This window comes from Nyctibius grandis, chromosome 14 (genome assembly GCF_013368605.1).
Source record: "Nyctibius grandis isolate bNycGra1 chromosome 14, bNycGra1.pri, whole genome shotgun sequence".
Taxonomy (NCBI): domain Eukaryota; kingdom Metazoa; phylum Chordata; class Aves; order Nyctibiiformes; family Nyctibiidae; genus Nyctibius; species Nyctibius grandis.
In genome coordinates, this window is record NC_090671.1 from 14,842,729 (window position 1) to 14,869,679 (window position 26,951).

The following is a 26,951-nucleotide window of genomic DNA, read 5'->3' on the forward strand; positions in this document are numbered from 1 at the left end:
GCGGCGGGGCGGGCGCTCCCGCCCCGCTCCGCGACAGAGCGAGCGGGCGAAACCAACGCTGGGGGGAGACCAGCCAGCGCCGAGCGCCGCCTCCCGCCCAACGCCGCGCTGCCTCCCCCTGGCGCGATGGGGCAGCTCGCAGGCGGGACGCTCCATCTGATCGCCCGCGGGGGGGTAGGGTGCGTGAGGAGCAGCGACTTCCTCTTTCCGCGGGCTGGCCGGTGGCGGCAGGCTGAGGGGAACCGAGGGGGAGCCTCCCCCCCCGCGCTGTGGTCCGTCCCAGCCGCTGCCCTGGAGAGACAGGAAGGAGGGACGCGGGGGTGGGGGTGAGGCGGCGGGGGCGGCCGAGGGGAGCAGGGGACCCCCAGGAGGCCGAGGCTGTGGGTGGGTGGGCTCAGGAGCAGGGGACCCCCTGGAGGCCGAGGCTGTGGGTGGGTGGGCTCAGGAGCAGGGGACCCCCTGGAGGCCGAGGCTGTGGGTGGGTGGGCTCAGGAGCAGGGGACCCTCAGGAGGCCGAGGCTGTGGGTGGGTGGGCTCAGGAGCAGGGGACCCCCTGGAGGCCGAGGCTGTGGGTGGGTGGGCTCAGGAGCAGGGGACCCCCTGGAGGCCGAGGCTGTGGGTGGGTGGGCTCAGGAGCAGGGGACCCTCAGGAGGCTGAGGGGAGCACCAGGAGCAGAGGAGACCCTCTGCGGTGTGGGGCTGAGGGGGGTGCCCAGGAGCAGGGGACCCCCAGGAGCGCAGTTTTGCATGGGGCACCCCTTGGAGCGGGGTGAAGGGTTCGTAGGGGGTTGTGGCCCAGTGTTCCCCCCACCACCTGGGGCAGGTGGGTGCCAGGAGAGAGGAGAAGCCCAAGGGGACAAGGCTTGAGTAATCTGGGGTCTCCAAAACAAAGAGGGGGGAACAGTGAGGGTAGGCACCCGGCTTCCCCCGCTCCTGCAGGTGTGTGGCATGATGAGTTCCCCTGGCAGGGCCAGCAGCGCATTTCCCCTGCACGTCCTGGTCTGGAATAATGACTACAGGCGGCTGGACGAGGAGCTGCAGGACAAGGTAACCGCGATGCCTGGCTGGGCGATGGAGGGGCTGCTGTGGGGCTGGTGGCCCCAAAAGACCTTGTGCCGTGGTACAGGGCTCGGTGCCCCTCGCTTACTAGGAAGAAGTAACCTTAATGGTGCTGCCAGGTCTGTTTGCTGGGCTTGTGGGATTGCTGCGCTTCTTTACCTATTTATTTGTGGTTGCGGGAGTGATGTAAGAAGGTGTAGGAATATACTTTTTGTTACATAAGATATTGAACGTTGACTTCTTATCTGTAAAGCCGTTCTCAGAGCATTTGGGTGTAGGTTGCAGAGTAGCTCTGTAGAAAGTGTTAGGAGTCATTGAAACAGATCAGGAGGAGCAGATATGATGGATGTTATTTTTTTTCTATGCCAGAAAAGCAATAAATACTGCTTACTTAATGGGAAGTCAACGTGCAGCGAAGGTGGCTGCTGCTGCTGAAGATTAAACCAGCCTCTAGCTTGCTGAGGACCAGCAGTTCTTATGGCTTCGTTGCTGTCCAAGACTGTGGGGGCAGCGTTTTTATACTGGCTGGAATGTTTTCAGCATCTCTGGTAAAAAAAAAAAATGGATCATTGTTCTATGGTGTAGAATAGAAAAATACAAAGCTGTTCGTTCTCTGGGACGGCTGAGCGAGAAATAGTAATGACATAAGGAAATGGCCTGAAAAGCTGCAGCAGAGCTCCAGCAGTAAACATCCGTCTTGCTGAGGTGCTGTGTAAAAGCTCTGACATTCGCTAGCGTGGAGTGTAGTTTGCAGAAGCAGAGCATATTAATTACATTATACCTGACACCACAAGTATATGAGCCAAAGATCAGCTGTGCCACCTCCTGACTAGTGATTATCATCTGCAATGCTAACGGTACACCACAACTTACTAATGCTTGCTTAGAGCATGCCCCTGCCCTATTTTTAGGATAATCTTTGGAATGCAGTTACTTTTTATCTAATTCATGTAATCTTATTCCTTAACAAAATCTTTAACCTTACTGGCACGTTGCTTCCGTGTATTTATTTCTGTTTCAATAACATTCTCACCTGTGAAAGTTTGCAGTTAAATAAGGATCATTCTGCTGCTTGTTAGTCTGAGACTGCAGTTGGGTTAGCACCCACACCTGTGAAGTGATGCTTCCTACCTCAAACACTTCATACTGTAAGGAAATGAGCAACGTCTTAAGATGGAATATGTTGGTCTCTTACTTCCTTTATCTGCTTTTCAATAACTTATTTTCTTAAAGTATTCCAAAGATATGTTTCCTCCTGCTTCCTTGGGATAAGCTTCTCGCTGCCGGAGGGGTGAGTGAGGGAATCAAAAGACACTTGCCAGCTGCACTTGGTCTGGCAAATGCCGGGTGTGACGTGTGGTGACCGGTTAACAGCAGCAAAAGCAATTGGGAGGGACGCCTTAGAGTCCTTTACCTGTGAGTGCAGTAGGCATTGGAGCTGTAGGAAGTGGGGAAGCAAATTAATTAGTATTCCACCACAGACATGAAAAGAGAATGCTTTAAAATGAAGCTTTCCCTACTTTGTGTGTGAGCTTTCCAACTTAATGCTGTCAGATAACCGTGTTAACTTGCATAATAACTTTCCTTCCTTATTCTGCTATTGACTTTCCCCTTTTCCTTTAGTTATAGATGCTCTTCTGTTTCAAATCTCTAAGCTAATAATGAAAAATATGTAAGGTATGAGTATGTTGTGCTTGCATGTTTTGGGTATTTATGCTTGCGTAGTCTGTTTGTTTGGTTTTGTTTTCATTTTTTAGTGACTTGTACAGAATGCACTCACTCTTCATTGTGCTGTGTGTGTCAGTCAAATGGATGCTTTGTAAAATACCATTTGCTTCTATACTTTCAAAAAGTGCTGTACAAAATTGGTGTTGTATGCCCTGTTACTTCCTCTTTTTTTTTCCTCCTCCCCTCCCCATTAAGTTGTATAATGTTAAACCCTCTGTTGATCTCCTCGGCTGTTGACTCTCCACGGTGCAATGTACACAGACTCCAACTCCTGGCTTCTCCTGAAAGAGATCCCTTCTGAAGGGAGACAGAAGGGGAAGTAACGACAGAAAAAGAAATGAGAAGCATCAACAAGAACTCAGTCGTGTCTTAAAGTTATCCCAGTTCTTACTGTCAGTTTTATAGGCCCTGTTCTGCTTCTCTCTCTATTTCAGTGGGGAAGCAAGATTGCACTGTACGGAGTGCAGAAGGACAGCAGAGTAGTGTTTGAAAACTGGGCTGGCTGCGTGCCACAGACTGATACGTGGGAATACCCAGGGAATATTGACTCCTGCATTACTACTGACAGGCTTTGTTTGTAGAAACTCTTCTCAGTGTGCTCTGATTAGTTGCATTTGACAGAACAACTTCAGCATTATTTCTCTCTCGGATACTCAACAGGATGTTGATCAATGGGATCCACGAGGCCGGACCTTGTTGCACCTTGCTGTTTCCTTGGGTTACATAGAATCTGCCAAAGTCCTTCTTCAGCACAAGGCTGATGTAACTAAAGAGAATGCACAGGGATGGACAGGTAAAGATAACTTGGAAAACAGAAGTCGTGTGTTAATACTTTTCAGTTGCAGATATTGTATTTTTACTGCTTTTACATTGTGTATTTTGCTCAGAAAGCAAACAAAAACTAGCTCGTGTCTGGATTTCTTTCAGTTTTACATGAAGCTGTTAGTACAGGGGATCCAGAGATGGTACAAATGATTCTGCAGCATCGGGACTACCAGCAGACCTCTATGACCCTTGGAGGAGTTCCTGAATTACTCCAAAAGATCAATGAGGTAATTATTTAGTTTAAACCTCTTACTCCAGACTGTAGTTCTCACACAAGTTAAGTAAACTGAAATCAGATGGGAAATTGTGTTCTTTGTTTCAACTTGCATATTCCATAGCATTGTGGGAGATGGAGACTTTTTCCTTGACTTTACTTTGAAATCCTTAGTCATCAGCTCCAACATTGGAGGCTGAATCTTGGTGGTGTTACAGCTCCTTTAGTAAAATAAGGAAGAATTAGCTCATTGGAAAGCAGCAGTGGTAGGCCAATGTCTTTGTGTTTGTTCGTTTCAATTTCATTTTTTTAGTGTTCATTTATCATGTCTTGAGTTCTGTTCCTTTTTTGTTTTCCTTTACCTAAAATGTTCACGAGAAATGCTGTACTGAATGTTAGATTAAAACTATTTCATGAAGTAATCATAAAGTATTTTCCTTTTCCAGACTCCTGACTTTTATGTGGAAATGAAATGGGAGTTCACTAGCTGGGGTAAGAATCCTGGTCATTGTTACCTCCTTTTAACTGTAGACAAAGGGACTTGCTTATGGACAGATGTCACAAAAGATATGCAGAGAAATGTCTGCTCCCCAGAATACCTACCTTTTCACCTCTCAGAATAGCCTCTTCTATTTCTGTTGCACAATTATTCTTTGTTTCCTGTTTATTTGGTTGGTTTGTTGGGCTTTTTGGTTGTTTTTTTTTTAATGGAGACTTTAGCCATTTTTAGAATTGCTGAAAACTTTTCTTGGGGTTTTGTTTACCTGTCTCTGGGTATCAATGATTAAGACAGTGGTATGTATCTCATATATAGATGCACAGACTACTTGGGAAGTAGTTGCTTTTCTTTTAAAGGAATGAACACTAGGTCTTTACCTTTGAGTTAATTTGCCAAACAGCTAACTATTAGACTGCTGGGAGATGGGGTTGGTGCCATTTCACATCTTTTAGTCTGAAATAATGTCTTTTCCTTTACACGTTCATCTTTAGTTTCAAGTTGGTGGGTTTTGTCCCTAAGCTGGTCGTTGTTAAAGCTAAAGAGGATCATCAGTATCTCACCTCCTCTGGAATAATGATCATAGTACTGAGCAATTCTGTATCAGGGATACAGCTTCTGCTTGAGTTCAGACTTCCTGTGCACTCAGTCTCCTGAATATTTTATATTTATGTTTTTCTCGTTTTTTTTTTATAGTCCCACTGGTTTCTAGAGTCTGTCCAAGTGATGTCTGCCGCATCTGGAAAAGCGGTGCCAAGCTGCGTGTTGATATCACCTTACTGGGCTTTGAAAATATGAGCTGGGAGAGGGGAAGGCGTAGTTTGATTTTCAAGGGAGAAGGTAAATATTTTAGCCTATCTGCACACTTGATCACCAAACACTATGTCAGCCACAATGAGAAACCCCAGTTTTGCTCAAAAAGACCTGTTGAGGCTGAGTAGTGAATTTTTAAAAAGTTTTATAGATATATTCCATAAGTGTCTCATAGAGCTGCTGTTTTGTGGTTTAACATAATGGCTTAATTTCTTTTCTTTGAGTAAATCTAAGGTCAAAATTTGGCAACAGGACTAAAATTTGACTTCAATCTTACTTACTTTTTTCTGCCCCCCAAATAAAAAATAATTTTACATACAGCTCCAAATTTTATCTTAGCTGAGTGCAAAATACAGTGAATGATTTGATATACAGTATATAGTTATTCAATCTGGAATACTGTCGCTAAGTTTTTGGATTGAGATGTACCATTTCCAACAGATACTGGAGGTTGGGCAGAACTAATTGAGATAAATCACGATGATAAGTTTGTTACAACGGAGCGTTTTGAGATTTCCCAACAGATGAAGCGTTTGACATTGGGATCTATGACACCAAAAAGGAAAGATGTGGAAAGACGCCTTACATCTCCAATTATTAATACGTGCCTTGATACAAAAAATATTGCTTTTGAAAGGTAAGAGACAAAGTTTCTTGTAACAAACAAACACTTCAAGGTTATGGATGATCGTACTTGCAATAAAGCTTTAAAGACAAACTCTCAAAAGCCCTGGTAAAAAAATGTCTAAGGCTAGATGTGAAATTGCTTTAAACTTCACATACCATTAGGTAAGAAATTTGGCTTGGTCAGCTTCCCACTGTTGCTTGGCAAAAAGTTTCCAGTTGAAAGAACTGATTTGCAGAACGCTTCCAGTTCATTATTGGTGTGAGATCAGTGTTAATGTCTCATTACAAGTTTGCATTTCACCCAGATCTACGTGTACAGTGCTGAAACTCATGGGCAAGAGCTTGGATCTTGTAGCTAAGTCAGTCAAATCTCACATGAATACTTTAAATAAAAATATCTGTATAGTGTGGCTTTCCACGGACACATATTTGTCTTCCTTGTTTACTATGTGTGTTTATCCAGGTATCTGTCAGCTTATTTCAAACAGTCCTTTTTATGAAGCTCCTTCTGGAGTGCTCTGTGGTGCAGTAAGACACCCCCATGATCATACAAAGCAAGTGTTTTCAAAGTGGGATGTATAATTCCAGCATCTTTCTCCTGAGTATTTGGTACCCTTTCAAAGCTGCCCAGAATCAGTCCCTGTGGTGTTCACTGAGCCTTAGTAACTGTGGCATCTACACATCCAGAAGCTAAGATTTCCAGACAGAAGTATTCCTGCCATCCAGCTCCCCAAATTGCAGTGACAGGTTACTTTTGAAATTAAACTGCGTGTTAAAAGCTGCCATGCCCAGGCTGTCAAACGAAATAATCTGGCACATTTTTAGGCTGTCATCCTCCTCTGTGGCTCAAGTATCCACATGTCAATATAAAATCCCTGTCTGAGCCTCTGGGCTTTGACCATGGACTTCATAAGAACAGAAGCACCATGGCTTTGGCAGCCCTCTTGTGATAGGCGTGTGTGAGGATGGATTGACCTGTGCTTTTATCTGGTGTTAAATAACCTATCAAATGTTGTTTAAAATCAATTTTAGAAAAACAGGCTGGGGATTGTGTAGAAATGCATCTGTACAGACGCTTGTGGTGTTCACTTTTTGTCAGAACCACATCTGGATTCTGGGTATGGAGGACAGAAAAAGCGGAAAGCGTGAATGGTTACGAAGCAAAGGTAAAGCCCGTTCTATTCTATTAAGAAGTCTCATAGCTAATGGAAGTGTGAATGTGTTTTGCCTTTATTTCCTGAATATTTCAGGTCTTAAACTTCCCATGGAGAACTTTATTGTGTTGCCAGCAGAACTGGGCAGAAGTGAGGCACTTCGAAGATGCCAGGCTTGTGGGAGGGATGGTTTCTGTATGCAGGAATGTCAGCAGGGGCTTTAGGGGAGAGGGAGGATCAAAGCATTTCAGGAGAAGAGGGGCAAAAGATTCAGCATAATTGCTAGAACTCCCATCCAAATACTGGTATTGAACTCATTCTTGCATGTTGTCATTCTTTTGCTGTTTAAAAGACAAGGAACCCGTTGGTGAAGTGCCTCAAGCACTCTCTGGTAACAGCATTGCAAGGAAATAACAGCCTCTGCTGCCATGAGTTGCATCCTGGATTCAAGTAATGAAAGACTGCTGGTGAATTACAGACCCTGACCATGCTCATGAGACATACAGTTGATGAGATTTGTTCCATGTGACACTGTTTTTGTCTTCCATTTCACCTCAGTGAAATATTTTTGAAGATGGCTTTACAGCCTTACTGCTTTAGGAATTTAAGTTAAGAATCACAAGAATTAACTTCCCTGATTCATAAGTCTATGTTTAGTCCAGGTTTTGGAATTTGTGCAATAAGCTACACTTTGTAATTTCATTTAACAGAAGAATAAAAGCTGAATAGCTTGTAGATCTATGTTTATATGAAGGTTTTTCTCATAAGACTGCAGGACTATTCAGTTGGACGTTGGGGTTTGTTAGTGTTCCTGCAGGATCAAACTGTTGCTAAATTTCACGTGGAAGGTCTTATGGGTGACCTCTGTTTAGAAATAGCCTTGTCTGACTTTCCTTCCCCATTCTATCTTAAAATCTCTGCCCAGGTGGGAATTCTTTCCAGCAAGCTTGGAAATGCCTGTCTAGTTCTGAGGTCAGTTTAGTTAGGTTACAAAAGTGTATTTAAAACCGTGTAAATCTGCTTTCCAAGAGCTTGGCTGAAGGACTGACTTCTGCTGCCATCAAAGGCGATGACCAAACTCCTTTGCCATTCTTTCGGCACAGGATGCTTGCGGGATTAATGCTGTCTGGGGATACTGTGGTGTGGTTTGCAGGGTTTCTGGTGTTACCAGCTTGCCCAGCAGGTGGCATGGAGTTCCAGCCTGTAGTTATGCAGGGTTTCCATTACACCGAGGCGAATAGAAAAATCTCAGTGCAGCATTTCCTGTTGATCACCAGTATGTTAAAGATTAAGGTCTTTGTCAGTGAGAGGCAGATCCGTGCTGCTTTATTCTGTCTTTACATGGTGCTTTACTAGAGAGAACTCTCTTTTTTAACCTCTGATGCTTTTTGTTTTTTGTCCTTGTACCTTTTTTTTAAAGGTGTACATTGCAAACAACGTGAATGTCGTCACAAAAATCCGAACAGAACATTTAACAGAAGAGGAGAAGAAAAGATATAAAGGTAGTTTTCCTGTAGGATAACTGGAAATAAGTAGAACCTTTTGGCTCGCTGATACCTCCTCTGTGTGATTGCAGAAGAACTGGGCAAATAAACAAGGGAAATACTTTTCTTGCTGACTTTGCCCTGCTTTACTTTCACATGTTGTGTGTCCGAGGTAGCTCATTACTTGACTCCTAGCCTACAAATAAACCAGTGTTTATCCTAGCTGTATTTGGAGGAAAGAAGAGCCCTTCAAAGCTGTTGGAAGTTTATTGAAAGTTTTAAAAAGCTGCACTTTTCCATGCTTTTTCCTGCTCTGGAATGTGTTCATGCCTTTACTTCGCTTGGGCCATGATTACAAGATTTATGTAGCCTTTGTTTGCTTGGACTTTTTGTTTTGGTGCACTAATTTCTTCTGGCATTTAAACTAGAGTAAGGGGTGACCAGCCAGTAACCTCGTATGGAAACACTGCCCTTCACTGGCCTACCCTGGGGCCCAGGAGGAGAGGCACTGCGAATAATACAGCTATCTGCTCATGAAGGAAACCACTGACAATCTTTGCCTCTGTTCTGTGTATTGTACCTGTTTTATACCGTCAGCTTTAGGTCCTGGGCTTGCCATAAAGCTTACAGGAGATGTGAACAGCTTACTTCGCTTTGGGGTAGAAGCCTTGCTTGTTAGCCTCGTGTGTACATAAATTTTACTGCTAATTAATAGTAATAGATTTTTTCGCTTTTTCCTCCTGTTACCTGAAGCTGACAGGAACCCTCTGGAATCATTTCTGGGTACGGTGGAGCATGAGTATGGTGCTCAGGTGAGTGTCTTTGATGTCCAAACAGGTCACTGCAGTGCAGAGATCTGTGCCAACAGGAGTTCTAGGTGTGTGGAATCACCTCTTGTTTCCTTAGGTTTACAGCAATTTTGATTACGAGGTTTAAATTTTCCCTGAGGATGTTTTTGTGTTAAGCCCTCAAATGCTCTGTATGGATAGCAGGTACCTTCTTATCCTCTGCTGTTCTGAAATGTGTTGATAATGATTTCGATATGGCTTTAGAAACTCCCTTGCATCTGTACATACTGAAGTAGATACCAGATGTGCCAACTGCTGGCTCTGTATCAGGATGGCAGTGCAGATCTTTCGTGGATCTGGAGATTTTTCTTTAAAATACCCCATCAAAGCTTTGCCTTTAATAAAGGATTCGTAGCCTAGAAATGCTGTAGCTTGTGTGTGCGTCTCTGGTCGGTTTCTGGCTTTAAAGTATTTAAGCAGATTTTCCTGTCTCTAAAATGCTTGGAGGTTTTTAACCTCAACAGAAAGCAGTCTAAATGTGTGTGCTTGTGGCTGTGTGTCACTGGTGTCTAAAACAGAGAATTAATTACTTCACAGGAGGTAACTTAAAAGTGTCTTATAGTAGCCACTGTCTATTTGTTCTGTACTTTTGTGGGTTTTTTCTCTCTTTCCTTATAGAGTACGACCAAGACAACAGAGTATGCTGCAAGTAACAATCCTACTGCTATTACTCTAGAGGAATACTTTGACCCAGAATTTGATTTGAAAGGTAGAGACATAGGAAGACCGAAAGAAGTCACCATTCGCACGCAGAAGTGAGAAATGAGATTTTAACTATTTCTTCCCAGTCATCTAATCTCTGAAAAACCATTTTTACAAATATCCAGTGTGGTTTTCCCCAGCCTTCGAAATTAACCAAAAGAGAGTTCTTGAAGTATTCAGCTATAGTCTAATTCTTCTTCCACTAAGTCAAAGAAAACATTTGGGCTAGTGCTGTAACTTGTTAGTAACCCCCTGTGCTTGGCCTTTGGTCTGACCAGAAATGGGCTTTATTTTCTCAGAGCAGTAACTGTTCAGACTCTGAAATACATGGAGCAGGTGATGATGCTGTGTATTCTGCTTTGCATCTGTTCATAAACTGTAAACTTAGGATGTTTTTATGCAACTTTCTCTAGATTTAAAGCAACCTTGTGGATGAGTGAAGAGTTTCCCTTGTCTCTTATGGAACAAGTCACGCCGATCATCGATCTGATGGCCAGAACTAGTGCCCATTTTGCCAGACTTAGGGATTTCATCACTCTGGAATTTCCACCAGGATTTCCTGTCAAAATTGGTAATATTTAGCAATTTTTATTGTAGCATCTTCTCCATTTCCATTCTTTCTGTTGGTTTTGCAGCATATATTTACAGAAACCATGGTAGTTTTTTACTAGTCATCTCGCTGATATCTAGAACTGAGAACCCAGATATACAGTCGTGTACATTTGGGATCATGGAATCCAAATTCTGAATGACTAGTACATATGTATGATTTTATAGACAGTATCATGTCAGTAAGAATGAGCTGTTGCTAGCCCTTTCCTCTTAGCTTCAGTGCCTTAGATTTGGCAAATCTTACTATAAAATAAGAGATTTGGAGAGAGAGTGAGAATGACTAAGGGCAACTTCTTGGTGAAGTGAGTTACTACATACTTTGTTGTTAGGGATGGTGCTTGTGGAATGTATTCAGTAAACATGTAAGGGTTTGATGTGGCTGTAGGTGTGGAAGTGAATGAGAGAGTTCTCTCTTTTGACAGAAATCTTGTACACTTTTTTTTGTAATAGAAATTCCCTTATTTCACGTGCTGAACGCCCGAATTACATTTGAAAATGTCAATGGCTGCAGGACAGCTGACAAAACATCATCACAAATGGTTGGAAGTGCACAGAGTGATCCAGGTAAGGAGTGGAGAGATGCAGTGATTGCATCTTTTTACATTTCTGTCAGTGGAACGTGCAGAAGAGAGATGGGTTAACTGCAGAGAATGAAACATTCACGGGTGAGAGGAAGCTGCAATGCATTACAGCTGACCTGGAGTGTGTGATACTGCTCACACTGACCCATTCTGCCCCTTCCATGCCTGCCGAACTGACTAAACTGGGCTCTAGCGAGCTTTCCCAAGTATTTTGAGGTCTAAATTCTGGTGCAAGCTATTGCTGTGGGAAGTGGAATACAAAATTGCTGTGGCAGCGAAGTCTGCATGCTCTTTCAGAAGAGAGTGCATTACGTTTGAGCAGGGTGCTCGTGACTGCATACATCCAGCGATACTCTGTCCTGTGGGCTGTTGCAGACCCATTCATTAGGAATAATCTCAGAAGAGCCACTGGGGTATTTATCTTTTGCAACCCTTTTTTTTCCCCATCTGCTTTTGTCAGAGTTCAGCCACCTTAGCGCTCTGCTGCACACTGTGTTTATTTGTATGACTTGCCAGCATCCTACAGAAAGACTCTGCATAGTCTCTTGCTGCTGTGCTTGTTTGCCACAGAAGTCTTTCAGAGCCTGTCAGTATAGTTAGCCAGGTAATTTATCTGAATTTTTTGAGTTAACTTAGTCATGCATAAACATTCATTAGAATTTTCTAAGTCACAGCTTGTAAAAATATACTATGCCATGTTTGTAACTGTATTTGGCTTCTACAGGTGCTAATTTCGAGGTTGACCAGTCAGTGTTTGAGATCCCCAAATCTTACCATGTCCAGGATGATGGTAGGAACATACACGTGCAGGATGAAGATAACGAGATCATGCAGTTTGCCATTCAGCAGAGTTTGTTGGAATCTGGTGGAAATAAAGTAAGTGTGCTGTAATGTGTGCAGGGCAGGTGTGACAGTTTTGACACTGTATGCAGTGATAGCTGCATCTCTGAATTAAACCACTGTACCTTTCAGTGAGTTGCACTGCAGATCTGTTAATTGCTGTGGAATTGTCTGTCTGTCCCCATTTCTAGGAAGAGGGGGTGCATCCCAATGGAGCAGTTGCATATTCACAGGACTTCAACGTACAGTATCAGAGGTAACTAATTTTTTTATGTCCAGCCATGCTCTTTCAGAGCAAAAATACTTCCAACAGTAGCGTGAAGCAATTTTGCAATTTTTTGTGCGTGTAGGTAGCAGATGCACAGAACTCAAAGTCTATTTTCTTGTGCTGCTTCTAATGTTTACTTTTCCAAGAAGCAGAGACTCCAAACTGGGCCTCCCTGGTTTATATAGCATAGCTCTTTAGCTCAGCTCTGGGACTGGTCTGTGCACATAACAGGTTCTTTACCCAACAAATAAACACAGTCCTTCTGTTCTGCTCTGAAAACTGTGAATTTGGTCCCTCTGGGTTGAATGTTTGTTTATCAGATGCTGCACACTTCAGGGTAGCTCTTGTTTCTTTACAAAATCATTATGTAATCCTTAAAAACTCAGCAACATGTATTTAATGGACCCTTGAGAATATGCTGTGGTATCTGTGGGGCCTTCCTGCAGCTAAGTGCAAAGAAATCTTTGTGCACACAAAGAACTGCATCCTCCTGGCTCTTTTGTACGTGGAAATGATGTTACCTTTAAAGAACAACTGCTCTCTTATCCTGAAAACTGCTTTCTGCCCTCTGGGGAGAGATTTTCAGGCTTGCAGTTAGAAAACAGTTGCTAGGAAGGATCATTGCAGGAAATGAGAAATTGGCTCTGTCTCTCTTACTTCTTGAAGTTCTTTTTCTCCTTCAGGGCACTGCAGGAGAGCTATCTAACAAGCTCGGGTAACTCACACTGCAGCACCCCTAGCGAACCTTCCAGTTTTGAAAAAGACTTACAGCTTGCCATGGAGTTGTCTGTCCGAGAGCAGGAGGAGCGGGAGAAGCAACGTCGTGAAGAGGAAGATGCAGAGCTTCAGCAAGTTTTACAGCTTTCTCTTGTGGAAAAATAAAGCCTTAGTGATCTCCTGAAATACGGATGGCCAAATCTGCATGAAACTGAAGGCTTTCAGAGCTATCAGTCTGAAGACCACTCCTGGATTGCTTAAGTAAACATTTCACCTGCCTTCTAAGTTGTCATCATCAACTACAAAAAGCTGATTTATTTTCGTTTGAGGGAGTTTCAGTTCATGGGACTCTGCATTTGGCTCCCCAACCACGCAGTCTTAGCTTTGAAGGAAAAGGTTTTATCTGAACGTATTTATTGAAGAGCAGCTGGAAATTTTGCTTAGCATCAGGATATAGGATTGCAGTAAAGCTTGAAAACCTGATTTATGGGGAGCTCAGGAGGGAAACTTCATTACTTACCAAAGAAATATTCATCTGCTTAGTCACTTCTGAATAATCCAAAGCCATTGTCTGTCTCTTCCAGTTGTTACACGGAAGAGTATCTATATGCATATACACACATAGGGTAGCTCCTCGTGCTGACAGTGTACCATGCTGACAGATGTTTTCTGTTAGTTTTGTTTATATGTGATTCTCTCTTCTCTAGTTACTGAGATTTTTATCACGTGCTCCTGCTTAAGAGGGATAATTTTATACTTGAACAGCTAATCCAAGCTCAAGATTAAACTAGCGCTTTCTGAAAAAGGACAAAACAAGTAGCCAGTAAAACTTTAGATCCTGAAATGGGACCATTTGTCTAATAAAGTAGCAGTTTCTGCAGTGATTCAAAACCAGCTAGTTCCCATAGTCAGAGGGCAGCAAGAACATAAGCAGTAGATACAGGTGCTTCTTGCGATCACTTGGTGTGCGTGCATGAGTGCGTGCCTGCGTGTGGGTGCTAAATTCAAACAGAAAAAAAAATCAGGTGAAATTTTAATGTGTACTTATTGGAAGAAAAGTTTTAATTCTGTCATCTGAAAGGGAAACGTGTGTTGCTTTTTAAAATTCAAATGCTCATCCTTCATGTGAATACATATATTTTTTTATCTGAATATTTTTATTGGTTTTAAAGCAAGCCAATATGACTACACTCATAAAAAGGGTATTGTAGCAATTTGCGAGTATGTTTTAACCAGCTTTCCTCAGGTCTTTCGTCATATGATGTATTTGTAGCTATTTTATCTGCACTTCTGTCGGTGTTTACAGTACTTACACTGTGACTCTCAAGTGCACTCCACAAGTACACGGTGTACAGCCACAGGAAAGCCTTACAGTAGTCAAACATGAGCAATACTCCTCTGTTCTGGCTGGCAGAAGTGTGAAGAACCCATGGTACATATGGTCTGATCTTGCTACCTAATCCAGCACTCGTTCCTTGGGCAAAACAGGGCGGGTCTGTGTGACCAGCTATTAACCAGTATAAAATCACTATGAGATGGACTTGATCATAACCAGGGAGATGGTTATTTTAAACCAATAATCCATTGTTTTACATAGCAAATGATTAAAATGCCTTCAGTGTCCTGGTATATCTGCACCAGTTTTGTTTAATAATCCAGCTTGCATCCCTAAATCGCTTGTTTGGTGTTTGCAGGAATGTTGCCTTTCTTGCACAGTGGCAGTGGTCTGTGTTGGGATTGCATCTTGCTTTGAAAAGAGGATTACTGTGACTTTCACAGTTGGAAAAAAAGGGAATAAGCCTTGCATTGAGCTCTTGACAAAGGTGTGAGGGAGGAGATGAAACTGTGGGGTTTTCTTCCTCCAGTGGAAATAAAGAGTGCTGTTGCCTTTATAAACCCAGCTGTCTGACAATGCTTTTTTTTTTTTTTCTATGAAGCATTTCAAAGGTTACAAGGCAGGGGGGATATCTTTTTTTGAGCTGACTTGTTCTGGTTTTTATATTTATAGTTCTCTGTAAATTAGAATATTGACCAGGTTCAGTTCAAGTTTTGTTACGCTCCTGCTTCTTAGTGTGGGACTGTAAAACAATTTGGGTGGGGTGTGTTTTTTCCTTCTGTGACATTTACCTCCTCCTAGCTAAACTAGAAGGTCCTGCCACCTTGAAACAGGTGCTGCTTGTCTTAAACCCTAGCTTAGATCTTACACTATGGGCTAAAAAGTGGCCTCTGATCCTGTGTGTGTGCTGGAAGAAAAAGATGCTGCAGTGTTACACTACACACACAAGTATTTTATTGTTTCAGTGTACAACAATTCATGATGAGCTTAATCTGGAAATCCTTGTGCTGCTCTGGCTGAGTTTTGATTTAAATTAGATATTCTTCAGAACTGAGTTAACTGAAATTTACCTGTTAATATCTGCTGGTAACTGCACTCCACGTGCAGGATGAGCTTTCGTTGTCAGGTAACAGTTGTACTGTTAACAGCTCCTTGCTAACAAGGATCCAAGAAGAGGGGCTGCACCCAGCACTGCTGTCCTACCCCTGTTCCCTCACCCCTGAAAAGGGCGATTATCAGAGGTGGGAAAGGGGCTGCCTCCTCCCTTCATACAGCTACAGCTGAGTTAATACCAAACAGAACATCCATGAATAAATAAGAGACTCCTGGATCGTTTACTTAGCTTTTTATTTGTACAAAGAGACAGAGCAGGGAGTGAAGATTGAATGCAAACAAGAATGCTGCTCCCAGGAACTTGGAGCTGTAGCTGCAAGCTACACCATCCACGCCCCCCCAAACAGCACACAGCTCCAGGCCAAGTTTTACACAGGAAAAATCAGTGATACAGGACCCAGTAATCAAAAAAAGGATGAGAAAGCACTAGAACAGTGTTACCTTGCTTCCTCACTCAGGTTTCACTTGGATTAGTAACTAGATCTGTTCTAGGCCAGGCTCCTACTGTCAATTTACTAGAAGAGCAGCAGCAAATGAAACCCCCATTGCAATGAAAGTAGTCAGCATCCTTTAAAACAAACTGAACAGAAAACACGTCAGATGCAGCACAAGGTTTTAGAGAACAGGTCGACACAATTGTTCTGGAAGTTAAGTTTTAAAACACCAAATAAATTACTAGCCAAAACACCCCTATGTTAAATACCAAAGTAATACTTAATAAGCAAAATCCAGTTACTACTCATAGCAGTGCAAAACAGAATAGCAGCATTCGTATGCACGTGGGATTTCAGTGTAAACACTTGGATTTATTACTGAAAATGCATAGAACAGGTCAGCCCAGAGCTTAAACACAACTTACTTCCAGAGAGCCTGAGGGCAGCCTGGCTTGCAGGCTCTGGAAGCTTCTGTTTCCAGTGGGACAGGGACCTGCTCGGGAGCACAAATCCCCCTGCAAGGAGATGAGTGCTCAGCACCCGCTGGGGACCCTCGGCCGCACCACAGACCCTCACAGGCTCAGCGTGGTTGCGTTGGTGCGATTTAGCTGAGGGTCAAGGCAAATCACATCAGGAATGATGTGCCTGTCCCCGAACAGCCACACCAGGGTCTGCTCACGCTTCGGTATCTGCTCAGAGGTAACGGCCACAGCCGTGGTGGGCTGCCGAGCTTCTGCCTTCGGACTACTTCTGAAGGCTGTGCTTCAACCCTTAAGACTCAGCATTCATGCAGGGGGCTGAATTAATCAGAAAGCAAAACGAGATGTGGTGTAATCGAGCGCGTGGGCTGCTCAAGGCAGCGATTGCAGGAGTTTGGCCGCGTTCCTGTGCCAACCCAAGATGGTTCCTGGGTGCCCACACGCTCTCGAGCACGTCGTGTCACCAGCATCGCTGACCTGCGGCGTCCCGGGAGGAAGGTGCGTGGCTGCAGACCCTGCTCAGACCTTCTCCCCCCCGGGCTTTGCTGCGGGAGCGCTCCAGGGAGGCCGTTTGCCGAGGGCTGGGGTGGGACTCCCCACACCCGGCCACGCTGCCCTTGGAAGCGACGCTGCGGGGGCACCGGGCGGGCCGGGCAGCGCTGCCCCGGGCCGGCCCCGCTCCGCTACCGCCGCCGGACGGGCTTGTAGACGCAGACGGCCATGAGGACGATGGTGAGGAGCAGCGCGCTGAGGATGCTGCCCAGCAGCACTGCGGGGGGAGCACACGTTAGGATCGCAGCGCAACCCCCCCACCTCCCCCGCAGGCACCGCCCCAAAACCAGCTTAAAAAGAAATCCTCACCCAGGTTCTGCTTCTGCAGCACGGCGTAGGGCCGGCTGCGCTCCGCCGGGCCCGGCGCCAGCAGCGCCAGCGCCGCCACCGCCCAGCCCCGTGCTGCCGCCGCCGCCATCCCGCTCCGCTGCGGGCCGAGGGACCGCCCCCCCGCACCGCCCCGGCCTTTGTGTGCCCGGCACGGCACGGCACGGCCCGGCCTCTTCCTGCCGCCCCGCGCAGGGCCCGCCCCGCCGGCAGCGCCGGGGAGGGCCTTCCGGGAGCCCCGGGGCAGCGGGGACATCCGCGGGGGAGACCGGGGTGTCCACCCCGGGGGTCCCTGCACCCCCCGTGCATTCCCCCCAGCCCCATGTGCGCCAGGGCTGCTTCACCCTGACCCCGATGTTTGTTTTTAAAATGAGATATATTAAGGTCTTCTCTGAATACCGGAGGCCAACGCTTCTCTCGCAGCCGATCCTCCCGTCTCAGCAGAGCTGCCACATCGTGGGGGCAGAGCCAGGACGGGGCGGCAGGGACCTGCCCTGCTGCAGCTGTGTGTCCCCGGCAGCGACCCGAGGGGCCACGCAATTTCTGCACCAGACTTTTGCTCTTCGCAGCAGAGCAGGGTGTCTGTGTGCCGGGCCAGCGGCAACCCCCGGCCTCCCCCAGCCCAGCCCTGCGCTCTCAGACGCATCACGGCGCATCATGAACACAGCACGGCGAGCTCCGGCTCCTCTCCCCTGATCTCCTAATGATTGATATCAGCTTTATTTCCCACATCACCCACGGCACAGCTAAAGGCATGCACTGCTGGCACCGAGCTCTGCCCAGCGAGGTCGTGGTGCCGTCGGACAGCAGCCCAGCCGTGCCTCCGTCTTCGCTGGGAGTTGGGGCTCACCTCCAAACCGGAGGAGTCTGGCCCTTGGCTCCCAGCCCGGTGGGACTCAGCGCAGGTCCCGTTCTCCCTGCTGCAGGTCAGAGGTTTCCCTGCCCGCAGCGAGAACGGGCTCCCAGCACGTGCCGGTGGTGCCGCTTCCACCGAGACGCGACAAGAGCCGGTGGCTGGAGCTGCCGCCAGCACGTGCAGCTGCTGGGGAGAGGCGAGGGGCAGGTTGCTGTGAGGAAGGTGATGGCAGCTTCTCTTCTGCCCGCCCCGTTGCTTTGTCGGGGCAGGAGCAGGAAGCCAAAGCAGTCTCTGCGTGCCCTGGACGTGCCACCGGGCTACAGGACAGGTGCCATGCACACTGCCTCTGCTCGGGGGGCTCGCGTTGTTTTCTCCGGGCGGATGCAGACGGCGAGGCGCTGGCGGGTGGAAGCACACAGAGGAAAAAGGCAATGGGTTTCCTTCCCACACCGGGGCCTGGTGCCACGGGCAGGGCTCTCTGCCGATGCCATCCCCACCAGGACCTTGCTTGCTGCAGGGCTGGGGCCGAGTCAGCCTGCAGCAGACCGCAGCGGGCAGGAGGGGTCCCAAAAATGGGCTGAGAGGGGGGTGACAGCTGGGGACGGTCTCCTGCCTCCAGGGCCGTGCTGATGTAGCCTCGCTACCTCCTGGCCCAGCCAAAATCACAGCTTCAGAAATGTGATTTAAAACGATCAGGCCGTTGAGCCACGCTCCTCCGAGCCCTTTCCAAGCAGCTCTCCAGGTGTGATTTAATTGCCACGTACAAAGATACTGAGGAAGCACCAACCATCTGCCCAGCTCCCCTGCCTTGGTCTCAGGCTGACCTGAGTGGGGGTCCCTGCCCACCCCCAGCCCGCAGAGGGGTCCCCGGATCACCCACCCCGCTCCTCACCTGCTTGAGAGACCCTGGCGTCCAGACGAGCTTGTACACCATGTAGAAGGGGATGCAGATGAAGGACGATGCTCCTATGAGGTACCCCACCGAGATGCTCCACTCGGGGTACTGGTAGTCGAAGAGCATCAGAGGCGGCTGGTCCAGGAGGGAGCTGATAACTATGAACTGTAAGGAACGAAGCGGAGCTCATTAGGGAAGGATGCTCACGGGGCCAGCCCACGGCAGGACGCACCCCACTGCCTGTCACAAGGAGCACAGGGCTGTAGCTACAGCCCATAAACCCACGTGCACACAACACGGGTGGCCAGAAAAGCTCTTTCGGGACGGCCGAGCACCCTCAGCAGATGAGCTCCGCTGGCTCCCCACGAACAGAGCAGATCAGCTCATCCTGTGGGTTAACACCGTCCGAAAGGCCAGCACGGAGGTGGCAGTGACATGTCCCAGGCTGCCACCCCTCGCTAGGCACGGGCCTGGAGGGGTCTGACAAACCCCGCAGGGACTGTGCCCTGCGAAGGCTGCACGTCCCCGCGTGAAATGGGATCATTTGCTGTCTGCTTTGATTATAATGCTTCTGTCTTAACAACCCAGGCAAAGCGCTTAGAGCCGTAATTAATCCTCACAAGGCCTCCTCTGCTGCAGATCGGGTGAGATTAGACCCCTCTGCCTCTTGCAGATGGCAGCCTTTGATGTGCCGGGGGAGCTGGCGTTTCAAAGGGGACGGATGCGTGGGGTGCTGAGGACCAGGAGGGTGAGACGGGGCTGTGCTCAGCCCCTGCGGGCTGGAACATCCTCTCCCAGCTCCCTTTTTCAGCAAACCCGCTGTCCCAGGGGCTGCGGGAAGCTTGTCGCTGACTGTGGCCGGAGCAGCAGCGTGGTGAGCTGGCAGGGAGGGCTGGCACAATGTCCTACAGCCCTGGCCAGGACCCTGATCCTCCCTCCCGGCAGCTTGTTCACCTCGTGCGAGCGAGAGGGGAGTAACTGGCCCTGGGAGCTGGGCAGGAGCAGCCGCTGGCGAGGGGAAGAGCAGCTCCCCTGCAGGGTGTTCGGAGGGACGCTGCCAACCCCGTCCTTAATGTCCTTAATTCGGGCTGTAGGTACTCACTGCTAGCAAGGCAGGGCTGATGGCGACCCAGCACACCTTCCAGAACACCCCCGGGGTGAAGCCCAGCATGGCTTTCACGTCGTGGGAGAACCTCTGTATCCCTGCCAGAGGAGAGACCGTCATGGCCCCGGAGACCCGCGGAGGACGTGGGTACAGGGACACGGGTACAGGGACAGAGACATGGGTACAGGGATACGGGTACAGGGATGTGGGTACAGGGATGCAGGCATGATGCCCTCCGTGCCCCATCCCAGCCTCTCCAGGAGTCACACCCGTGCTTCTGCCCCCAAACCCCCTGGCATTTACTCATGTGCATAAGGTTAAGCACCCGTGTAGGTGCCCGCAGGATGTTTTTCACAGCAGAGGCAGTTTCTTACCGTAAAACCAAGACACAGCGATCGTTTCCAGCAGCACCACGGCCAGGATTGAGCAGCCGGCCCCGAACTCCTCCAGCAGCTTCACCACGTAGGCTCCCCCCTGGAAGAGCACGAGGGAGGGGGGTTGTTGGAGAAGCGAGTGGGTGTGTGGTGGGGACGGGGCCGGAGCGGTGCCCGGTGCTACTCACGTAGGTGAGGGTGCTCAGGGAGCCCAGGAAACACACTGTGATGAGGCCGAGGACGAAGAGCTCCCGTCGCCCGGCCAGGACCTGGGGGTACTCGTCCATCACGGCCGTGATCACGGCCTCCAAGCCCCCAAACTGCAAAGGAAACGCCGGCGTGGGGCGGAGAAATGAGACGTGGGGCCAGTCCTGCTCTCCCCATGGCCCCCTCTGCCTGTGAGCAGAGAGGGGATGTCCCATCCTGTCCCCTCCCCCTGTCCCCATGCTGGCCATGCTCAGGGGCCTTGGGCAGGCAGCTCTCCCTCCCGAGGCCGTAGGTCCCCTCGTCACCCCGCTGTTCCCCGTGGGACACAGCCACCCCCAGTCCCCGCTGGGGACACAGCCCCGTGCTGCACGGCTGTCGCGCTCGGCGAGTTCCCTACCGTGCTGTCCAGCCCCAGCGTTATCATCATCAGGAAGAAGATGATGGCGAAGAAGGTGGATCCCACCATGTTGGCAATTGCCTCGGGGTAGGTGATAAAAAGGAGGCTGGGCCCTAGGAGGGGACACGGGGCTGGTTGGCTGTTCCCTGGTGCCCTGGCACGGCCCTGGGTGCCGGCGGCCGTGGGAATGTGCATGGGGAGGATGTGCCAAAGCCAGAGCAGCCGTCCCTGGCCCTGGCTGGGATACAGGGGCTGGACACCTCGCTGCTCTGCACCCCTGGGAACCGCTCCCAGGCACGAGCCCCCGCGCCCCAGCAGACCCAGGGCCAGCCATGGCCCCAGCCCCCCCCAGCTGGGGTGGGCACACAGACCCCTGGGCCGCTGGGCACCGGAGGGAGGCAAACCTTTATCTCTCGCGACATCCTCCACCTCCACGTCCCGCATCTCAGCCATGTAGCCCAGCACGGTGAAGATGACGAAGCCCGAGAGGAAGCTGGTGAGGCAGTTCACCGCGCTGGTGACGAGCGCGTCCCTGGAAGGCAGAAGAAAGCGGAGACGTGTCCTGCAGCAGAACCCTCCCTCCAGCACGGCTCTCGCCCCGCTCCGCTGCCCCAGTCGCCTGCACCCCCAATGGATCCCGCCCAGCCCCATGTACCAAAACCATCAGTAACATGGGGAACGATGCTCACCCCCCATGCCTGTCCCAGCCCCCTTGTCCAGCCCCCATGCCCGCAGGGACCCCCGGCCACGTCCCGCAGCGGGGGCTCACCGGTAGCAGTTGTTGTGGAAATGGTTGTAACTGGCCAGCGCGAGGAGGACACCGAACCCAGGGCCCAAGGAGAAGAAAATCTGCGCGGCAGCATCAACCCAAACCTGGCAGGGGAAGGAACAGGCACACTGGAGAATGGCCAGGGGGTCCGCGGGGCTGGGACGGGGCCAGGAGGTGCCCCACGGCATGCCCACCCCACGGCGTGCCCACCCCACGGCGTGCCCACCCCATGGCAGGGTGCTGGGGTCCTTGTTGGCACATGCTGCCAGACCTCCTCTGCCCCGTCCCCCCGTGGGATATCCCAGGAGCGGGACAGAGGGAGCTCGTTTCCACGCCGGGGTCCTGCAGCAGCAAAATTAAGCAACAGCATCTGGGATCACCCGTGCCTGGAGCAGGGAGGAAGACAAGGGGAGCCCTGAGACCCCTGTGCCCACTCCTGCCTGGGCAGGTTCAGGCCGGCAGCACAGCCTTGATTACCTTTAATGAGAATTCTCAAGTGCTGCCTGGTAATTACCCACAGGAAGCCTATTGTCGGGCCAGGGCGAGAACACAAACAAATCCCAGCGGTGATGAGATGGGTGATTCAATTAGAGATTTACATTTCCAAGAGCCTGTCCAGGGTGTCTCTTTTCTGTAGGAACAAGGGCCCCATCGCCCTGCGGTGTGCAGGGGTGGGTGCGCGTCCCGGGGAGGGGGTCTGGGTGCTGCCAGCCCTGGGGCGAGGGGCAGCCAGAGCCCACACTCACCGCCGTGCTCAGGAGCTTGCCCCAGTCCGGGCGCAGGTAGAAGACGACCCCTCGCCAGGCGCCGGGCAGGGTGGCCCCGCGGACCAGCAGGACGAGGAGGACGACGTATGGCAGCGTGGCCGTCACCCACACCACCTGGAGAGGGGCGGCCGTCAGCACGTGGCACCCGCAGAGCTGCTCCACCGTGCACCCAAACCACCCATTGGGGCACAGCCGGCCCGCTCGCAGCTGGCCAGGGTGGCCGAGGGGTGCGGGGAGGAGGCACCACCCCGTGTCTAAGCAGCCAGCTGAGCTGCAAGACCCTGCCAGGCTCGGTCCCTCCTGCCTGGCCCTGGCCGTGGAGGGGATGCTGTGTGCCCCCGCGTGCCCAGGGCTCCGTCACATCTGTGCCCAGGCAGGGCTGGCGCTTTCTTACCTTCCCGGAGGTTTTCACCCCTTTCCACAGGCTGAAGTAGACGATGGTGAAGATGAGGAAGAGGCAGAGGAGCAGCTGCCAGCGGATCCCCCCCACGTCGTACAGACCCCCAGACTTCTGGATCTCCAGGACCTTCCTCCTGTGGGCAGGGCCCCCCACGGCCGGGGAGGTGGTCTCAGCACGGTGGCCATGAGCTCCCCAAGATCATCCCCACGCAATGGCCACGGACCATAGTGTACCTGCTCCCAGGCACATCGGTCCTGCTCCCCACGCAGCAGACCCCGGTGCCTCCATGGGGATGTGCCCCGGCTGAAACACATCATCCACGTACGTGCACTTACGTATAAAACTCCTCGGCGGGGGACCTGGAGAAGTTGGTCCAGGTCACATTGCTCCTCCCGAAGTAGTTGGTGCAGTCGGCCGTGTTCCAGGGGTTGTCGCAGCTCGCCCAGGGCAGCGTGCCCGAGAAGGACGAGTAGAAGTAATAGAGAGCCCAGGCGATGATGGTGTTGTAGTAGAAGGAGACGTAGAGGCCAATGATGCAAATGGCAAAGCCGATGCCTGGGGAAGGAGTGGGGCAGAGTCAGCAGCGCTCTCCCTGTCCCCTGGGACACGGCTGTGGGGACCCGCACCGCCTGCACGGCCCCGCTCGCCCACGCTGCGTGGCCTGGGGCTGGGGGTCTCGTACCTTTAAAGATGGGGCAGATGCGCTTCCAGATGGGGATGGCGCCCGTCCTGTGGAACTGCCCCAGGGCCAGCTCCATGTAGAAGAGGGGCACCCCTCCGAAAACAGCCATCAGCGTGTAGGGGATGAGAAAGGCTCCTGTGGGGTGAGGAGCAGAGCGGTGGTGACCAGGCAGGCTGCGGGCAGGGGGCTGCCACCACCACCCCCCAGCGCTGCAGGGGGGGTCACAGAATCACAGAATCACTGAGGTTGGAAGAGCCCTCTGGGCTCATCAAGTCCAACCATTGCCCTGACACCACCCTGTCAACTAGACCAGGGCACTAAGTGCCATGTCCAGGCTTTTCTTAAACCCCTCCAGAGATGGTGACTCCACCACCTCCCTGGGCAGCCCCTTCCAATGGCTAATGACCCTTGCTGAGAAGAAATGTCACGGAGGGGCACAGACGAGGGGTTTGGATGCTTGGCTGTAAGGTGCTTTGCAAATGATGTGTTCAGAGGGGTTCACGGCTGTGAGGACCCCGCTCGGTGCCCCAGCTCTGTGGGCTGCAGTGCCAGTCCCCGCTGGCATCCCAGTCTTCATCGGGGAGGGATCATTTTGCCGGGACAGTACAAAGCGATACAAACCATCAGGGCGCAGGGCACCGAGCACCCCTCACGTCTAGAAGAGTTTTGGAGAAAATCCCACTGAATATGCATGGTCACCCCAAGACACAAGTAATTAACGCTGTAATCTGCATTATTCATAACAATGTCGTCTTTATCAGGGCTCCACTTGTACCCCACGGAGGTTTTGGAACTGGAGCTGTTCTCTGTGCTCACCAGAATAGCCCTGGTGGGATTAGTTAATTTAACCCCCACGGCTCCTCTCTCCGAGAGCCCTCCACCCGCTCCACACCCAGCCCCTTCACGGTTTCTCCTCCAGGACCTTCTCCAGCTGACGGCTGAGCCCACCACCATGGGACCTGCAGGGGACCGTGGCCATCCTTGCCCAGAGCTGCTGTTTGAGCTCCTCACCCTCCCGCGTGCACGGGGCGAGGAAAGCGTCTGCCGGAGCCGCATCGATGGAGAGCGGCTCAGGTTCGCTCCCAGTGCCCCAGGAGTAGCTCACACAGAACCGTGCTTCAGTACGGGCACCTGGGAGCCACATTTTAGCCTTGAGTACGGTACTAATTACCTCCTTCTCTTTTTCCCAAGCAGTGGAGGACGTTGCCCAAATGCTGACGTTGGCAATTAAATCCACTGTGCTTTTGTGAACAGCACAAAATTTTCATCCCTCATTTTTAATTTCCGTGCAAGGGGGTTTTCTACGCTGCTCTATTTAAAGCAATTTCTTTAGATGTCGTTTCCTCAAGGTTTTTTCCTTCACGGAGCTCTTGTATCTTAACTTTCTGTTGACCACTGAGAGGATGGATTGGTCCCGGGGAGCCAGGGATGCTCCACGGGGTCCAGCATCCCCTTGCTAGGTTATTTTAAAACACGAGCCATCAGAAAGGGTTTCTTTCACCAAGTCACCAGATCATAAAGGGTACAAACCTCCCACCCCAAATTCGCAGATTCTCAATCCTTTCATGCAGCCTGGACCACACTAGTTTTCTCTTTGTGACCCTAGAGCTGCTACCATGCCGGGAAGGAGTGAATGACAGCGGGGAAGGAGCGAATGGAGGAGGGTTTTGAATGGAGAAAGACAAAAAACAGAAGAGAGACAGATGTTGGGAGAAGTTGGGTCGGTCTCTAAGCTGCCCTGTCCAGAGAGAAGCAGCTAGACACAAAGAAAGAAAAGTAACAGTGAGTTTTTCAGCATCGGAAAGATGAACAATAGGTTTCTTTTCTCCCAAAGAAGACTTAAACAACCCTAGTGGTGTCCTTACCCCCTCCGTTCTGGTAGCAGATGTAAGGGAACCGCCAGACGTTGCCCAGATCGACAGCGAAGCCGATGACCGAGAGGAGGAAATCCATTTTTTTGCTCCACTTGTCCCTGGGGTGGGTTTGGGGCCCCGGGGGCGCGGGGCTGGCCGGGGGACCCGGCCGGGGAGGGCTGGCGGCGGGCGCCGGGCAGGGCTGCTCTGCCATCCTGCCACCCCGCCAGACCCGGCAGGATTCAGGCTGAGCAACTTGGGGCCGGGAAGGATTTTTCTGTTGCTGATGACAGACCCGAGGAGGGGAGGGTCAGGCTGACTGCGCTTCCCCACCTCCCGCTGGAAACCCACAGCAGCGGCGGAGAAACCATCCTCTGATCAAAGGCAGGAGGGGGGAGAGCAGATTTCCGAGCGCAGGGGACCAGCATCCCCGCACGCCTTTCTGTCCCCTCTGCTCCCGGGGTCTGCACCTGGGTGGGTGCATCTTGGGGCTGAGGTGGGGCTGGTGACACGGCACCTTATTTGCCCACAGAGGTGGTGCTCCTTCCTCCTGACAAGGAGTTATTTCTTTCTCCTTGGTGTATTTTGCAATGTCCCCCAGCTGGGAGGCAACTGCAGGGCACGAGCGTGACCGGTGCCCACCGTGAGCCCCCCGGTTGTTGCAAATAAGCTGCTTGAAAGTGAAAAGCCTCTCGCAGCTCAGATGCAATGAGGGAGGGGGTGGCAGTGTACCGAGAGCCATTGCTCCCTTCAGTTTGGCAGTTTAACAGCAAATTTTATTGCAGATGAAATGTGCCCGTGCAGGCTCGCAGCCCGGGCAGGTCCCTGCGTCTTGCCCCGGGCCGCGACACGTGGGCTGGTGTCCAGTGAGCCCTTGCCCAGGGCCACCGGGTGCTCCCCGGCTCCCCGGCTGCTCCAGCACTGGCTTTTCCAGGCACCCTTATCTGTAATTAAAACAAACTACAGAAGAGAACAAACCGGGAACGGCGGTCCTTAGGGCCACGGTTAGCAGGTTGCTGTGACGACGTGACGCAGCCGCTCGGTGTCTGCCCAGCACGGGAAACCTCTGGACACTGTTAATCCTTCAGGACCTGTTAGAAACGTCCAGTTAAACACACAGGTTATTTTTTCGTGGTGTGTCTGGCTCTGGCTGCCAGGGCTGACGGAGCAGCTCGGTGGGTGATGCTGGTCCTTGGGAGGACATGCCGGTGCCCTCCGAGCGAAAGGGTTCAGCTGGGGGGTGTCAGGGGACTGGGGGGCTGGCTGGGGTCTGGCAGGGGGCTTGGGGCCTGCAGTTGTCCCTTGCTTAGGGATGAAGGTGAGAAATCCCCACGTGATCCATCTGAGGAGCGTGCTGAGGGGAGCAAGGTTTAATCCCCCCGACCAAGGACCATCTTAAGGGCATGACAGGACAGAGACAGCTCTGCTCCAGCCCAG

The 26,951-nt window shown here is 50.6% G+C and overlaps 3 protein-coding genes across 5 annotated transcripts; 1 reads left to right on the forward strand and 2 right to left on the reverse strand.

Annotated features, from left to right (window-relative positions):
• The first annotated feature begins 156 nt into the window (after window positions 1-156).
• On the forward strand, window positions 157-14,864 carry ANKRD13A (ankyrin repeat domain 13A). Of its 3 annotated transcripts, none has more exons than XM_068412303.1 (16): window positions 157-326; window positions 969-1,047; window positions 3,448-3,580; window positions 3,715-3,839; window positions 4,273-4,318; window positions 5,019-5,162; window positions 5,577-5,772; window positions 6,862-6,928; window positions 8,337-8,418; window positions 9,154-9,212; window positions 9,867-10,003; window positions 10,364-10,521; window positions 11,013-11,126; window positions 11,868-12,019; window positions 12,175-12,239; window positions 12,935-14,864. In XM_068412303.1, exons 4-16 carry the CDS (start codon window positions 3,750-3,752, stop codon window positions 13,131-13,133), a joined length of 1,509 nt encoding a protein of 502 aa, XP_068268404.1. In that variant the 5' UTR covers window positions 157-326; window positions 969-1,047; window positions 3,448-3,580; window positions 3,715-3,749; the 3' UTR covers window positions 13,134-14,864. The 3 variants fall into 3 exon arrangements, with proteins under 3 accessions (XP_068268404.1, XP_068268403.1, XP_068268402.1); XM_068412302.1 differs by having other exon boundaries at window positions 254-272; window positions 940-1,047; XM_068412301.1 differs by having other exon boundaries at window positions 279-326; window positions 940-1,047.
• Window positions 14,865-15,634: 770 nt separating this feature from the next.
• On the reverse strand, window positions 15,635-17,300 carry C14H12orf76 (chromosome 14 C12orf76 homolog). The gene is made up of 2 exons (XM_068412949.1): window positions 17,192-17,300; window positions 15,635-17,099 (listed from the first exon to the last, which is right to left on the reverse strand). Exons 1-2 carry the CDS (start codon window positions 17,298-17,300, stop codon window positions 17,014-17,016), a joined length of 195 nt encoding a protein of 64 aa, XP_068269050.1. The 3' UTR covers window positions 15,635-17,013.
• Window positions 17,301-18,382: 1,082 nt separating this feature from the next.
• On the reverse strand, window positions 18,383-25,728 carry LOC137669999 (sodium-dependent serotonin transporter-like). Its single transcript, XM_068412542.1, has 13 exons — window positions 25,527-25,728; window positions 23,662-23,796; window positions 23,315-23,534; window positions 22,974-23,112; window positions 22,559-22,693; window positions 21,813-21,916; window positions 21,448-21,575; window positions 21,044-21,156; window positions 20,628-20,759; window positions 20,440-20,539; window positions 20,063-20,163; window positions 18,958-19,125; window positions 18,383-18,463 (listed from the first exon to the last, which is right to left on the reverse strand). The coding sequence occupies exons 1-13, from the start codon at window positions 25,726-25,728 to the stop codon at window positions 18,383-18,385; spliced, it is 1,758 nt and encodes a 585-aa protein (XP_068268643.1).
• Window positions 25,729-26,951: the final 1,223 nt, after the last annotated feature.

Bases quoted from the DNA above. Each gene is read 5' to 3' on its own strand.
- ANKRD13A (XM_068412302.1), top strand. From the start codon at position 949: ATGATGAGTTCCCCTGGCAGGGCCAGCAGCGCATTTCCCCTGCACGTC. The intron at 10,004-10,363 runs GTGAGAAATGAG...AACTTTCTCTAG, and splicing joins GTCACCATTCGCACGCAGAA to ATTTAAAGCAACCTTGTGGA. The intron at 12,020-12,174 runs GTAAGTGTGCTG...CCCCATTTCTAG, and splicing joins TGGAATCTGGTGGAAATAAA to GAAGAGGGGGTGCATCCCAA.
- C14H12orf76 (XM_068412949.1), bottom strand. From the start codon at position 17,300: ATGGCGGCGGCGGCAGCACGGGGCTGGGCGGTGGCGGCGCTGGCGCTG. The intron at 17,100-17,191 runs GTGAGGATTTCT...CTCCCCCCGCAG, and splicing joins GCTGCAGAAGCAGAACCTGG to TGCTGCTGGGCAGCATCCTC.
- LOC137669999 (XM_068412542.1), bottom strand. From the start codon at position 25,728: ATGGCAGAGCAGCCCTGCCCGGCGCCCGCCGCCAGCCCTCCCCGGCCG. The intron at 21,576-21,812 runs GTGAGCCCCCGC...TCTGCCTTCCAG, and splicing joins TTCCACAACAACTGCTACCG to GGACGCGCTCGTCACCAGCG. The intron at 20,164-20,439 runs GTAAGAAACTGC...CTCCTCTGGCAG, and splicing joins CGCTGTGTCTTGGTTTTACG to GGATACAGAGGTTCTCCCAC.